Source organism: Nothobranchius furzeri, chromosome 15 (genome assembly GCF_043380555.1).
Source record: "Nothobranchius furzeri strain GRZ-AD chromosome 15, NfurGRZ-RIMD1, whole genome shotgun sequence".
Classification (NCBI taxonomy): Eukaryota; Metazoa; Chordata; class Actinopteri; order Cyprinodontiformes; family Nothobranchiidae; genus Nothobranchius; species Nothobranchius furzeri.
The window spans coordinates 51,372,663-51,387,601 of record NC_091755.1 but is presented as its reverse complement, the minus strand read 5'-3'; the positions used below and the strand labels follow the sequence as shown (position 1 = coordinate 51,387,601).

Below are 14,939 nucleotides of genomic sequence, written 5' to 3'. Positions count from 1 at the left end.
TAAGAGAGCCAAGCTCCTGTGGGACTTCCAGATCCTGACTGAAAATGGTGACGGTGAACCAGCCAGACATTGTGTTGGTGGACAAGCGGCAGAGGACAGCTGTTGTGGTTGATGTGGCGATGCAACATCAGGAAAAAGGAACACGAGAAACCAGAGAAGTACCAGGGCCTCGGAGAACTGGAAAGCCTGGAGAGTGAAGACATCGGTGGTGCCCGTGGTCATCGGGGCAGAAACCCACAGACTGGAGGAGTAACTAACGCAGATCCCAGGAAGCACATCAGACATCTCAGTCCAGAAAAGTGCAGCTCCAGGAACAGCTCCTGCAGAACCTTCCAGCTCCCAGGCCTCTGGTAGAGGACCTGAGCTGGGAGGGACGAGACCTCCCGCAGAGTGGGAGGTGGGAATTTCTACATAGTTCAGTGAAGACTCACAAAAACATGATTGATTTCTTTTATTAATGTGACAATTTTCTATATTACACATCTTTCATGTACATGAGGAGTTAGAGGGGAAAGAAAATAGAGCATTACCATAAACTTCTTATTAAAACCTCTTTTACAAAAGAAAATTTGTTATTGACACAATTTACAACTTTATTTCATATACAGGAGTGATGGGTGGTTTAGCTGGCTACGGGAGAATTCTGGGAAAGTTTAAAAAACACACACACACACGCACACACACACACACACACAGCAGAAATGAGCAATACTTAGTGATATTTACATATTTACTCAAGTAGAATTTTAAAACGTTAAAAACTAAAGAATTCAGAAAACTTTAGGCAACGTAACGAATCGGCCTTTCGTGGCGATACATTCATGAAGTTGTTTTGCTTTTGTTTGACCGTTTTATTTATTTTTTTTGCCAATTTTCTTAAGAAAACTTCATTTTAATCTTATTTTTGCACAGAAGAGGATTAGGGCACATTAAAAGAAAAAAAATAAAAAGAATTTTGACAAATCTCCAAGTTCTGACTTTAATCTCAGAATTCTGGCTTTTCTCTTAGAAGTTAAAAAGCCAGAATTCTGAGAAAATAAATCAGAATTATGAGATTAAGGTCAGAATTCAGATTTTTTTCTCATAATTCTGACTTTAACCTCAGAATTATGACAAAAGTTGGAATTCTGAGAAAAAAAAGTTCAGTAAAGGGCCTTTATGGAGCAAGATGATTTATTTAATCTCAGACTACCTGAAATTTAAAATAAAAACAACTCATGCTTGAGGGTGGGATTAAGGCTACCGACCGAGATCATCGAAGACGTACACCGCAGCCATCAGGTTAGACAGAGAGCAAGAAATGTGTGTAGTCAGATTTAATCCCGCCTGAACCCAAGTGCTCCGCGGTTATCTCACTCAGACTAGTTCAGTGTCATAATCTAACTTCATTTTGAGATTAATCATCTTTCATTCTGACGTTGATCAGATTATTAACACCAAACAAAAGAAACAAAGAAATAATTAGTGCTAAAATGGTTTGAGTAAACCTCATCACTGGGAAAAAGTTAAGAACGCACACGAGGAGTCAAACAATAATCTGGGATTGGTTTCTGTAACTAAATTATTAAATGTCCAAAAACCTGCCACTAACAGAGAAGCTCAGCTTGTTGAAAAGATAAACAATTGAAAAATCCTCCTTGAAGCCTTTTATCGAAGGCTGCTGATTTCTCGGAAACGATTCATTTTTTAAGATATGTTGTGGAGAATAAAAAAAGGCAAGAGCCGTCACTCCAAACTCAAACTTGTTATTGAAAAGTCACGATCGGTCTAATCTAGTATCCATAGTCACCGTTTTAGGAGTTAAAGGTGGATTTGGTTCGACAAGATTCGGGGATTTTTCATTATTTTCACAAATCAACAACTTACCATAAAACATTCCTCAGGATCTTATTTGAAACAAGAACATTGTGTACACAAAAAGAGAAGTTGTAAAACGTCATTAAAGCTGTTATTAACCTTTTAGATGCGTCCAGTAAGACTTCCACGTCACAGTGTGTAAACTCCGACCCTATAAAACTAAGGTCAGGTCCAAAAATGTCCCCACGTCTGCCGCCATCATTACAACAGTGGAGGCTACAACACTTTGTTTTTCACAATCATGAATCAAATAGACAGATCGAACGTCCGGAGCACGAAAACAGACATCTCTTCCAAGCACCAAGTGTGTCTTTGTTATTGAAGCGCTGATTTTTTTTTAAGCTCTACTCTTTCTGACCAAGTCCTCCAAACACACCCACATCACCCCGCTTCTCCTCCAGCTTCACCGGCTGCCAGTCAACTTCAGGGTTCATTTCAAGATCCTGGTTCTGGTCTATAGGGCCTTACATGGACAAGCACCATCTTACATTGGTGATCTTCTTAGTCCCTACACCCCCAGCAGGTCCCTGAGGTCCAGTGATCAAAGCCTACTGTTGTGCAGCACCAGGCTAAAGGTCAAAGGTGACAGATCATTTGCTGCTGTGGCCCCCAGACTCTGGACCTCTCTCCCCCTGAGCCTGTGATCAGTGGACTCAGTGGTCTCCTTTAAAAAGCAGCTGAAGACTCACTTGAAGCTGGTTTTGGTGTGACCTTCTTCACCCTCTCCTTGTTCTGCTCTCCCCACCTATTCCACCTTCCCCAGGACCCACTGATGTCCCTCTTTCCTGTTCACTCTCTCTCTTTCTTTAAATTTTTTACTCACAATTGTCTATTTTTTGCTCATTTTAAATATATTGTAACCATTTTTCTAAATTATTTTTTCATATTTTACATTTTTTGTTTTTGTGAAGCGCCTCGTGATTTTCATCTTGAGAGGCGCTATAGAAATGATCTTTTCTTCCTTCTTCTTAAATATTAGCTTTATTTGTAAAATAGATCAATTTTAATTATTAGTACAGAAATGGTGAAACAAAAATGTGCTTTTTTTGGGTGCAAATTAACCTTATTTTGCAAAAACAAATTCCACCTCCTCAAAGCTGCATTAAAACTGCGCCCCATTTCAGTTAGAACCAGTGTTAGTTGAGATCATGTGACGACTCACTTTATGGGGAGTAGCGAAGGTAAATGGAAATCTTGGAAGGAAGTGGAACTTTCAGGATCCCATGCAGAATTTTGTGCACATTCCCCGAGTCAGGAGCAGCTTCCATAATTTGGTTAAAAACTATAATAATTAAAAATAAATCCTCATACTCAGTAAGCAGAGTAAATGTTCGAATCACGAAGACAAGAGTCTTGTCCTTGTTCCCATGCAGGTACCCTAAAGGTGCATGAATGAGCACTAAATCATCAGCTCAGTGTGCAGAAGCTCCCTGATTTGAACACGTACGCAGGACTCTCATTCCTGCCCGAAGCCTTCAGTCTCCTCGATGGCGAACATCAGCTTCTCCTTCAGCTGCTCGTAGCTCCTGTAGGGTGGCAAGTCCAGTCTGTTGAAGCTGGGGGGGCAAAAATAGAAACATCAGCGCTATGTTGGACTTCGCTTTTCAATTCAATTCAATTCAAAAATACTTTATTAATCCCAGAGGGAAATTGATTGCTGTAGTAGCTCAGAATAATTATAATAATCAAGTCATCAAAGAGTTGTTGTATATTACAACGGCTGTTGGCAGGAAGGATCTCCAGTAGCGGTCAGTGTTGCAGCCAAACTGAAGAAGGCTCTGACTGAAGACACTCTTCCGTTGTCAGACAGTCTTGTGAAGAGAATGCTCAGGGTTGTCCATCATTTTCTTGATTCTCTGGAGAATCCTTCTTTGCATCATCTCCTCCAGCGGTTCCACAGTCGTCCCCAGAACAGAACCAGCCTTTTTTATTAGGCTGTTGAGCCTTTTCAGGTCCCAGCTTCTGATGCTGCTACCCCAACAGACGATGGCTGAAGAGATTACACTCTCAACAACAGACTTGTAGAAGATCTGCAGCATCTTGCTACAGACATTGAAGGACCTAAGCGTCCTCAAGAAGTGCAGTCTGCTGTGTCCCTTCTTGTAAACGGCTTTGCTGTTCTTTCTCCAGTCCAGTCTGTTGTCCAGGTGAACTCCAAGGTATTTGTATTCCTCAACCACCTCCACTTCTTCTCCCATGATGGAAACAGTGTTTGACTCCACCCTGTTTCTTCTGAAGTCTAAAATTATCTCCTTTGTTTTGTTCACGTTCAAGGTCAGATGATTGTTTCCACAACATGCCACAAAGTGCTCCACCAGCTCTCTGTACTCAGCTTCCTGTACATCTCTGATACACCCGACAACTGCAGAGTCATCTGAGTATTTCTGTAGATGACAGGTCTCTGATTTGTACTGGAAGTCTGAGGTGTACAGGGTGAATAGGAATGGTGAGAGTACAGTCCCCTGTGGTGCTCCAATATTACTGATCGCCTGGTTTGATGTGCAGTTCTTCAGCCTCACAAACTGTGGTCTGTTTGTCAGGTAGTCTTTAATCCAGGCGATAGTTGAGTTCCCCACCTGTGTCTTCTGGAGTTTCTGGCAAAGTACATCAGGCTGGATTGTGTTAAATGCACTGGAGAAATCAAAGAACATGACCCTCACAGTGCTGCCTGCTTTGTCCAGGTGACAGTGGGTTGGTTGAAGCAGCTGGATGATGGCATCTTCAACTCCATCTCCATGGCGATAAGCAAACTGCAGCGGGTCCTGATATGTCCTAGTTTGCTTATTCAGGTGGACCAACAGGAGTCTCTCCAGGACCTTCATGGTGTGGGATGTCAGGGCAACCGGTCTGTAGTCGTCATTGACTGATGGGCGAGTTTTCTTTGGAACTGGGACAAGGCAGGATTTCTTCCACAGGACTGGAACCTCTCCTGGGCCAGGCTGAGGTTGAAGAGGTGCTGCAGAATCCCACAGAGCGGCTCTGCACAGGCCTTCAGTACTCTGGGGCTGACACCATCCGGACCTGCAGCCTTGTTCCTGTTCAGTCTCTCCAGCTGCCTCTTCACCTGACTTCTAGAGACAGATAGGTGGGAGGGGGAGGTAAATGGGGCAGCAGCATCTCCTGACTTGGTTGAAGTCAGATTTATAGAACCAGAAGCGTCCATGACTGCGTTAGTGGACAAAAGAGCTGGCATGTGACAGGAAAATGTTGGATCAGAGGAGGATGGGATGTCTGATTGGCTGGGGCCAGGCAAAGAGGATGCTGGGTTTTATTCCTGAACTGAACCTATTGAAGAACTTGTTCAGTTCATTGGCTGTGCCCAGGCTGCCATCTGTGCAATCCTTCCTCTGCTTGAAGCCTGTGATCTTCTTCATCCCTGACCAGACATCTCTGATATTGTTCCTCTGTAGTTTGTTCTCAAGCTTCTTCCTGTATGCCTCCTTGGTGTCTCTGATCTTGATCTTCAGTTGCTTCTGTATACTCTTCAATAATTCCCTGTCTCCCTCCTTGAAGGCACTTTTTTCTCATTTACCAGATTCTTCAGTTTACTGGTGATCCAGGGTTTGTTATTATCGAAGAATCTCACTGTTCTGGTTGGTATAATATTGTCCACACAGAAGTTTATATAGTCAGTGACGCATCCAGTCATGGCATTGATGTCCTCTTCATATCCTTGGCAGAGTCATCCAATCTGTGGTCTCAAAACAACCCAACAGGGCTTCTTCAGCATCCTGTGACCACTTTCTCACAGTTCTTCTTGTCACAGGTTGCCTCTAAACAAGTGGTTTGTATTCTGAGCAGAGAAAAACAAGATTGTGATCTGATTGTCCCAGAGGAGGCCTTGTTTTGGACATGTATGCATTCTTTACATTTGCATAACACAAATCCAATGTCTTGTTTTCTCTGGTGGAGCAGCTGACAAACTGTTGGAAGTGTAGCAGAGCGCGAGGCATGATTAAAATCACCAGATATAGCCACAAATGCATTGGGGTGCTGAGTTTGTAGCTTAGCGACAACGGAACTGATGGCATCACATGCATTTTCAGCAATGGCTGAAGGTGGAATATAAATGGTTGACAGGACAACACTGGTGAACTCTCTTGGCAAATAATATGGGCGACAACTTACTGCCAAGAGTTCAACATCTGGGCTGCAGAGACGACATTTTACTGAAACATGACCTGGATGGCACCATCTGTTGTTGACAAGCACTGCCACTCCACCTCCTTTTCTTTTTCCCCTCCTCTTCAGAGCTCTGTCTGCTCGTACAGTCAGGAATCCTGGCAGAGAGACGCTGGAATCTGGGATATGGTCCTGTAGCCACGTCTCGGTGAAACACATAACACTGCACTGCAGAAACTCTGGCTGAGTCCTTCAAAGGGCTTGGAGTTCCTCCATCTTGTTGGCCAGTGATCTCACATTGCCCATTGTGATCGAAGGAAGAGATGGTTTGAATTTCCTCTTTCTCTGTCTCTGTTTTGCTCCCGCTCTACACCCACGCTTCTTGCGTTTGAGCTCATTTGGGATTTGTGGCTTCAGTTGAGGTATTATTTCAGCCTTTCCAATGTTAATCAGCTGCTCCAAATTGTAAACCAGCTTGTTGCCATGGTTACGCATCGTAACAAATGCTCAAAAAGTGAAAAAAATAGCACTAAAAAGTCCTCTAAGCTTCACAGCACCACAAACAGAAAAGTAAAATGTCCAAAAAATACAGTTTTTCTTGAGAAACTAGAAGAAAAAATGTCCAAGAAAAGGCTAAACTTACATATAGTCAACAGAGCTACTCCAACATGCAGCCACCCAGAGCAGCACAGTTCCGGAATATTTACATATTTATTATATTTTACCAAACATTGTTGACAAAGCACTGACTATGGACATGTGGAAAGTACTATATTTTTACTGCTTTTTCCCTCTAGTAACCTCAGATATGTTCAAACATTAGACTGAAAGGAAACATGTTTAAATTAAGTCATGTGGTCTTTACAGAATATTTTTATCAAATACCTCTCACATAAATCAGTTTTAGTCTAAGTTTTTTCAGTACCTTCCAGAATGAGCTGTTTCAAGGCTCTGCCACTATAATAAAACAAGCTGTTGCTGGCCACGCCCACCCACCCCCTAATTGGCTGTTATTAGCAGAGAAACTGATATCTAGGAGGGGTTTTTGTGTGTGTGTGTGTGTGTGTGTGGGTGGGTGGGTGGGGGGGTTTCTACGCTAATCTTCCTTATTATGATGTCACAAACAGGGACTTTTTAAAAGACTTGTTTTGGGCACATAAATCCTAAACCAAACGTTGACAGAAAATGGATGGATAGATTTTACTCACATCTGGAGTGTTTAGAGGCAGTAAAGACCCATACGGCAGCACAAATGGATTCAAAGCGAGTTTAGCATAATGTGTCCCCCTTTAAACAGGTTTAAGCCCACTGTAATTTGTCTGATTTACTGATGTTTAGCTAAACTCACCATGTGTGACTTCTGGGAAGCCAGTTTTCCTTCCCAACCTTCTCAATACAGAACTTCTGAGGACCGTTGCTTCCTGTAAAGGGGAAAGAGATTATCATCAATCTCAAAAGAAACAACAAAGCTGTTTCGGTCCTTTTTTAGATTTACTGCATTTCTTACCCATAAGATCAGCAAAGCCCCCTACAGGCAGGCGACAGGTTCCAGTAACAAACTGCAGCAGCCTCATCCGTTTTTCGTTGTCCATTTCCTTCATCAACTAAAAAATGCACGGAGCAATGTTTACCACTTTCATGGGTCACTAGAACAGTTATTCAGCTTTTTGACTGATTATGGAGAAAAAACAGACTCAAAAGATCAGTCTGTGTGTAAATCTTGATTTATAACGCGCGTTTACCTTTCGTGTCCTACTTTGACTCCTACGCACGCACATCATTAAATGAGCACGCAGGAATCGCCTGATACCCACAGGCAACACTACATTCACGCACAGATCAGATTACAAGTACACACATTGTTTGTATGTAAATGGGGTGTTTAAATAGTCCCTTTAAACTTGTGCTAAAGGGACAGAAGACCAGAATATCTCAGCAGCCCAGAGTTACACCAACTCATTTCAAATTTTCAGGGTCTCTAGTATAAATGGAAGCCTTGTGAGGTTTGTATGGCAAACTTTAAAAAACGGCAATCTCTGGAAAAATTAAACAGTCAGCATCAGGGCTGAATGATTTTTGGAAAGGACTGAAATGCGATTTTTCTGGCAGAAATTGCGATTTCTATTCAATGTACAGTTTTCTTAAAACAAAGCTTCAGTTGAATAATCACAACGTACAGTGACATTTGTAAACAAGACAGAAATGACATTGTACCATCAAAACAATAAAAACTATTACTCTAATGCAGGAATGCAAACAAACATGCTCAATTTTCCCTGCGTCGTTTTACCACGGCTAGCCACCTCAATGGTTTATCTCGCTAAAGCTGGGCGGACACTGTGCGACTTTTTAACTTGTAGCATTCAGCTTCATCTCAAAGTGTACAACATCCCTGCAGAGTAAATCTCATGAGTCATGTATGACCCAGTTCTCGGGTGCGACTTGACTGCTCACACCGTAAGTCCGGTAGCAACACGCAACACTTGCCCTGATCTTCAAGATTCTCACAAGAGGGGAAAATCGGCTCAAAACGTAACACAGTGTCCGCACCGGCTTCACTTATTCACAGCCATTAAAGACAAAAGTCAGCATTTTAAATCCAACCGTTCACTGCAAATGAATGATTTGCATTTTTTTTACAGTCGGAACGAGCCCCCGCACCGTGAGAACAAACATCCCAGCTCTAAAGCCAATCTTCAGCCGTGTGCGTCACACGTCACGTGATCAGGAAGCAGAAAATCCATGTGTTAGGAGATCGTTTTGGGGCGCTGACAACGGATTATGAAAGAACAGATAAGGCTTGAAACGCGCTGATTCTCCCTGATGTAAGAGGTGAGTCTACTCTTTGGTTTGGTAGTTTTGGCGTTGACATCATCCTAGTGCGCAACGTTCAGTGATCTTAAAAAAACTGTAAAAGCGATGGCAGCTGTTGGGTTAGTTATAAATCCCTTAACCCTTAAACCTGAAATGAACACACACAAAGAGGAGGGAGGTCGTTTTACGCCGTGTGGCCAGAGCAGCGGAGGGAAGACCTGGCAAAAACCCCTCCGGGTCTCCGCCATACTTCTCTGCCCCTCCTTGTCCATCAGTAAGTTTTATTGAAAAGACAGGACGAAGAAGGCGGGGCCTTCTCGAGTTATAGAGTTACAGGCTCGTCTCCTAGGATACCAAGCAAACACAACCGTGCACACATCACACTCCAAAACTGCTCCGTCAGGTGGAAAGCTGTTTAATGTAGGGAGTGAAAACAATGTCACATTTTCCTCCTACAAACCCAGGTGCTTTCATTCTATTTCTCATGGGAGTATATTTGATAACACCGAACAGCATGACCTGAGGAAGGTCGTCGTCCTCCCTGTTGAGATGGGAGGACTGGCACAGGATAACACTTGCATTTAATGAAGCACCAGGTGTTTTAAAGGTGGTTATGTTTTTTAAGCAGTAATGTCAACGAAAACCACTTTTCCTCTGTCAGCAGCGAAGGAATTTTCAGATCAGGAAACGGCTGGCGGTGAATGAGTTAAGACCACCACTAACACCGTACTCTGACACATTTCTGAATTGGTACTTTGAATAACCGTACCTCCAACAGTTTGTGTCATCAGAAAAAGTCAGCTTATTAAAGAAGTGAAGTTTTGTGCCATTGTGTCAACCCCTGCTTTTAAAAACCGTTAAACCTGGGGAAAACCCTGGATGTAGAAAATAGTTGACTCAACAGATCCTGGGTCAGTCCGGTGCCCTTAAAAAAACTTTTGCAACTTTGGCGAACAAATGATTGCGTTGTCTGAAATCGCAATTTCCATCAGAAATCGATAATCGTTCAGCCCAATTCAGCATCAAGAATTTGCTTGAATTTGTATCACACACAAGTGGTGTGTGAATTATTTCCAAGAAGAAAAGGAGTTTAAAAATAAACAAGTCAAAAGTGTGTTTTACCTGCCAGAACCAGACGATTTGTTTACTGGTCCGCGTATAGTGTCTATAGATAGCGTGTCTTTGCCAGTCTCCAAGGTCGATTTCCTGCATCCCACAGAGCATCACCTGGAAAAAAAACACAAGATCTTTGTGATTTCTACAACCAACAAAAGTACTGAGCTATCCTTCCTATTGGTCAAGCCCCGCCTCTCAGAAAGCTACTGATCAAGACCAAATAGATCCTTTACTAAGAGCTTCTGCTTTAACCTTACCTCTAGCTCTTTTGCATCAAAGTACTGCAGGTACTGCTGAGGGAGGACCTCGTTGAAACCTTCAAAGAAAGCCTGTGTTTGCTCCTCCACTCCTCTGGACAGACGCCACTCTGCCACTAGCCTGGAAGAGGAAGACACCAACAAACACACTTAATCTCATGAAGGTCAACACAACTGAAGTTTCATTTCGATAAATACCCAACACATCTTAAAATGCATCTGCAGGAAAAGTTTTTGTTACACTGCATGAAGAGTCAACCCACTTGATGTACTCCTCCTTGTTCTCCTCGGTGACCTGGATGTCTCCTCCTCCTGGCTTCAGCTCATGGGTGGTGATTTCCCCGAGGATCTCCTTGTCAACAGAGAAGAACATCTCCAAGCCACACTCCTCGATGTTGTTGTCCCTAGATGGTAAAAGGTCAGAGGTCAAAGCTTCTTTGTAATATTTTGCAGGACTTCATTGTATTAACAAATCAAACGAAACAGATAAGACTTTGGGTTTATACAACCTGTTAACTCATTCACTGCCATTGACGACTAAAGTCGTCATTTGCATGTTTTTACTGTGTATGCGTCGGACGAGCCCCCGCACCGTGAGAACAAACATCTCAGCTCTAAAGCCGACCTTCATCCGCAAACGTCACACGTCACATGATCAGGAAGCAGAACATCCATGTGTTAGGAGATCGTTTTGGGCTGCTGCTGTAAAAAAAGTGAGGCACGAACCGGAAAAGCTTCTGCCGATCACAATTCGACAACGGATTATGAAAGAACGGATAACGCTCGAAACGCGCAGATTCTTCCTTATGTAAGAGGTGAGTCTCCTCTTTGTTTTGGTTGTTTTGGCGTTGACGTCATCCTAGCGCGCAACGTTCTGTGACTCTTGAAAAAAACTGTGAGAAACGCTGGCAACGAAGGGCTTTACCGATCAGGAAACGGCTGGCAGCGAATGAGTTAATGAAAGCTACCCTGTTGCTTGCAACTTCCAAAACTTGTTTTGGTTTGTAAATAAATTTAAGCCGGGCGTACACTGCCGATTTTCCACTCGTGCGAGAATCCACGAGATCGGGGCGAGTTTAGCGCTGAGCGTCGTGTAGTGTACAGGGGGTTACGAGAGGCGATTAACACCACGTGACCAGCTACCGATCAGCAATCGTGAGCTCACACAGATTTCTGGCGTGTTTGATATTTTGCTCCTCCCTCGTGAGGGTATCGCACTGTTGAAGCGGCGCTGCGAGCAGCTGCGACCCAAAAAGTACCAGAACCGCTCACGGCGCATGCGCAATCCTGCATCAACACCGCTCGCCCGCTATTTCCCTAATAACACACGTTGTTCATTTTTATTTCTACACATTTTTTTTACTCACAAAGATTGTCAACAAAGCGTGTTTGTCGTGTTCATGTCAAATTAAACTGATCACAAAACACATATTTACTTTCTTTATTTCGTTTTCCTCATCCGACCCCCATAAATCCCTGTGTGTCCTCCTGCAGCACCCCCGAAGGACAACAGGCAAGACAAGAAAATCTAACGTGTTGTGTAAAAACTGCTATTTTTAGCATATTTTTAGGGCTGACGTGTTGCTACCAGACGTACAGTGTGAGCAGTCAGGTCGCATCCGAGAACTGGGTCGTACAGTGTGAGCACATGACTCGTGAGATCTGCCCTGCGAGGAAGTCGTACAGTTTGAGCTGAAGCTGAGTGCTACGAGTGAAAAAGTCGCACAGTGTCCGCCCGGCTTTAGTCAGTTTGGGTAAACACAACAGAAGTACACATCTATTCCAATCAAGTTAAATGTACTCACTTAATCCACATGAGAGAATTGTAGAATTCAGGATCTATTGACTCTAGATCGTTGAGAGTCAGCGGCTTGTTGAGCATTCTCTTGTAAAACGGCTGTGAGAAACCCGTATCGATGAACTTGCCGTGGAAAAGTGCCTGATGGGGGAAGACAGTGCTCAGAAATGCGTGCGACTATGTTCTCTCAGCACAAGCTTTAATCTATTCTTAATAGTTTACTCACCATGGCAATGAAGCGTCCTATGAACTTGAAATATTTGAGGTGGTCAGGGTTGATGTAGGAAGCAGGGTTGATCTGGAGGCAGTAGTTATCTTTGCCGGCATATTCAAACAGGCAGTACATCGGGTTCAACACCTCATGGGACAACAGGAAGAACCACTCTCTGGAAGACAGAATAAACAGAAATTCCTGAGAATATTGAAAGGGTCAGATGTTCCGAGTCTTCCTTATTAATATTTATAATATTAGCATCTGACTGGCTAGCAGCACTGCAACCCTGCTTTTGTTTGCTCTTCTTTCTTGGGTAAAAAAGTGCATTTCTGTTGTTCAGGTGAAAGTTCTTTCTACACAAAGCTTTTTAAAAAGGTTGGACGTTGCCTTTTTGCCTTTGGATTTGTTGTGTTTAGAGTCTTCTAGTTTCTCCATCTTGGAATTAAAACTTAGCTCATTATCAGTAACTAGAACTGCAGATGAGTCACTCTTTCTTGGTGTATTTAGTCCAGCTTCATGAATGGTGACGCTCAGTTTTCTGGTAGAATTTAGTGAAAGTTTGCGGTCCTATTTACGACGCGACGACATTGTTGGTTAGAATTTGAACGTAAATATTCTGAAAAGTTCTAAATCACACACGAGCGCCGCTCACGTTCGGTCTGAGGACCGCGGTTGGCCCCCTGGGCGACACTTTGGGCACCGCTGTTTGAAATAATCATGTTAGGATAAAGTTGATTTTTTTTAACTTACCTGGCCACACCTCCATAATCGAGGCCTTCCTCTCCAGGAAAGATGATCCACAACCTCCTCCGTAGATCCTGAGCATTGATGCTCATGATCTAAAAACAAAATAGATCACCGTTAGAAAAAAGCAGCAAAATAGTAGAGAAACAGGTTTGAAACCACTCCATTAAACCCCATCCAGTTTTGCTGCACTCGTTCCATTTTATCTTACACCAACGTGCAAGTTTAAATGAAATGTTTAAAATTCTGGTGAATTTTTACCTGCTGGAAAGAGTCCTCGAAGAGGGTTTTTCTAGTGACAGTGATCTTGACATGTTGAGGCAATGCCAGTTGCTATAAAACATTACAAAAAGTAAATTAAAGCAGAACTTTTCACAAGAACTAAGAGTAAACCAAATAAACATAAAAACAAGAGTACTGGAGTGGGAAAAACACAAAGTAGAAAAACAATAAATATTCATAGAAGCTGCTTTTAGTTAAACGCTGAAATGGAGGTTCAGCGGATTTATTTAGACTACAAAATCAAGACTAGTTGGACCTAATCCCTAATCTTATAATGCGTCTGTGTTATTTATTACTGGCAATCGTTGACCAGATGACCTCAGCCTGTATGAAGAGGGGCAACGTTGCATAAGGTCAGAGACAGAAGCCTGAGCTCAAACTGATGGACAATGCTCCTCCATTCAAATGGGAAGAACGATGCACCAGAGGGCTGTTCGGACCTCAGCAGGCCTGTGATCATTTGACACATGTCCTTCCCTCTTTGTCCACTTACTGTCCATTCACTGAAACATAAAACCTGTAGTACAAGAAAAGATGTGGGACCTTGTTTTGTGTAGATTAGCATGGTTCCTCTATTTTCTTTTCGCAAAATTTGGCTTCACTGCCAATTCTTCCAACTTTATAAATGTTGGTTGTTTGGCTACATTTACTAATATAATTTCCGACCGAGTTGCATCCAATCAGCAAGAATTAACAGAGACACGCGCGTACTGTGAAGTTCTAATAAAATTACACGGCGTCTCCGTTGGTGGACACAGACCCGTTGATTAAAATATCTGTTGACGCAAAGCTGAATCACGTAGTTGCTTTATTGTGACATTAAAGGTGTGGTTGACTGAAAGAAAAAAAACATTTTCTAATTATAATATAATTATAATCAGTCACTCTGAGGTTTTCATGCAGGCTGAACATGAAAACAGTCTCGTACACCCATCTCCTGCATTAGCTTCAGATAGAAAATAGACAGTGAAATGCTAGGATTTGAAAATCCTCACAAATCTATGTCACACTGTGAATTTGCATTCATGGTCTCGCCCAACGTAGCTCGCACCCACCCACAGAATGGCTTTTTCCAAAACATTTATTACAGCGAAGAGAGAGAGTGGAGTGTCTTGGTGATGGTGACATTGCAACATGGCTGGACGTGTTCTGTTAGCCAATCAAAAGCAAGGTGTGTGCATATCATTAATAATGAGTAATCCTGCTGTTTTCAGCCCACCTCTGCACCAGCAAACTTCTGCATCTCAGAACAGGAGCGTCACAGCTTTTTTTTAAAGACTCATAAGGCTTTTATGTACACGAGTAAACCACACCTTTAAACTCCGATTGTTTTCTAGTGACATCAGCCTAAAGGAGAAACTGTAAATATTTGTTCTTCTTCCTGCTTGAAGAGGTCTGAAGCTCACCTGGCACCAGAATCGGAAGTACTGAACTTTGGCTTTGAAGTCTCGAACGTAAGTGATCTGCGGTCCATTTTCACTGACAGAAAAAAAGAGGAAAAATAAAGTCAAAATCTATGATAACATTAAATATTATAGTGCAATCGTAGCATCCCCACCAAAAATGTTATTTTAAATCAATATTTTTTACACTTAAGTTATTTTTGTTTGCTTTGTTGATAACTTCCAGTATTTTTAGGGAAATTAATAATGCCTCAAATGTTTTCAGAGGTGTGATAATGTCCTGGGTCAGGATGTTAGAGCTCATCAGCTTAAACAACCATGTTCCTTTGCCA

The 14,939-nt window shown here is 42.5% G+C and overlaps 1 protein-coding gene across 2 annotated transcripts in view; it reads right to left on the bottom strand.

The window, feature by feature from the left end:
• Positions 1-436: 436 nt before the first annotated feature.
• itchb (itchy E3 ubiquitin protein ligase b) overlaps positions 437-14,939 on the bottom strand; it is a 34,486-nt gene continuing 19,983 nt past the window's right edge. For both annotated transcript variants that reach the window (XM_015968577.3, XM_015968578.3), the window contains exons 14-24: positions 14,611-14,683; positions 13,184-13,255; positions 12,929-13,017; positions 12,191-12,350; positions 11,972-12,105; positions 10,430-10,570; positions 10,167-10,287; positions 9,916-10,020; positions 7,487-7,583; positions 7,328-7,400; positions 437-3,413 (exon numbers count right to left, since the gene is read on the bottom strand). In XM_015968577.3, the coding sequence (XP_015824063.3) occupies positions 3,314-3,413; positions 7,328-7,400; positions 7,487-7,583; positions 9,916-10,020; positions 10,167-10,287; positions 10,430-10,570; positions 11,972-12,105; positions 12,191-12,350; positions 12,929-13,017; positions 13,184-13,255; positions 14,611-14,683 (1,165 nt within the window). In that variant the 3' untranslated portion in view covers positions 437-3,313. The remainder of the gene's footprint in view (positions 3,414-7,327; positions 7,401-7,486; positions 7,584-9,915; positions 10,021-10,166; positions 10,288-10,429; positions 10,571-11,971; positions 12,106-12,190; positions 12,351-12,928; positions 13,018-13,183; positions 13,256-14,610; positions 14,684-14,939) is intronic.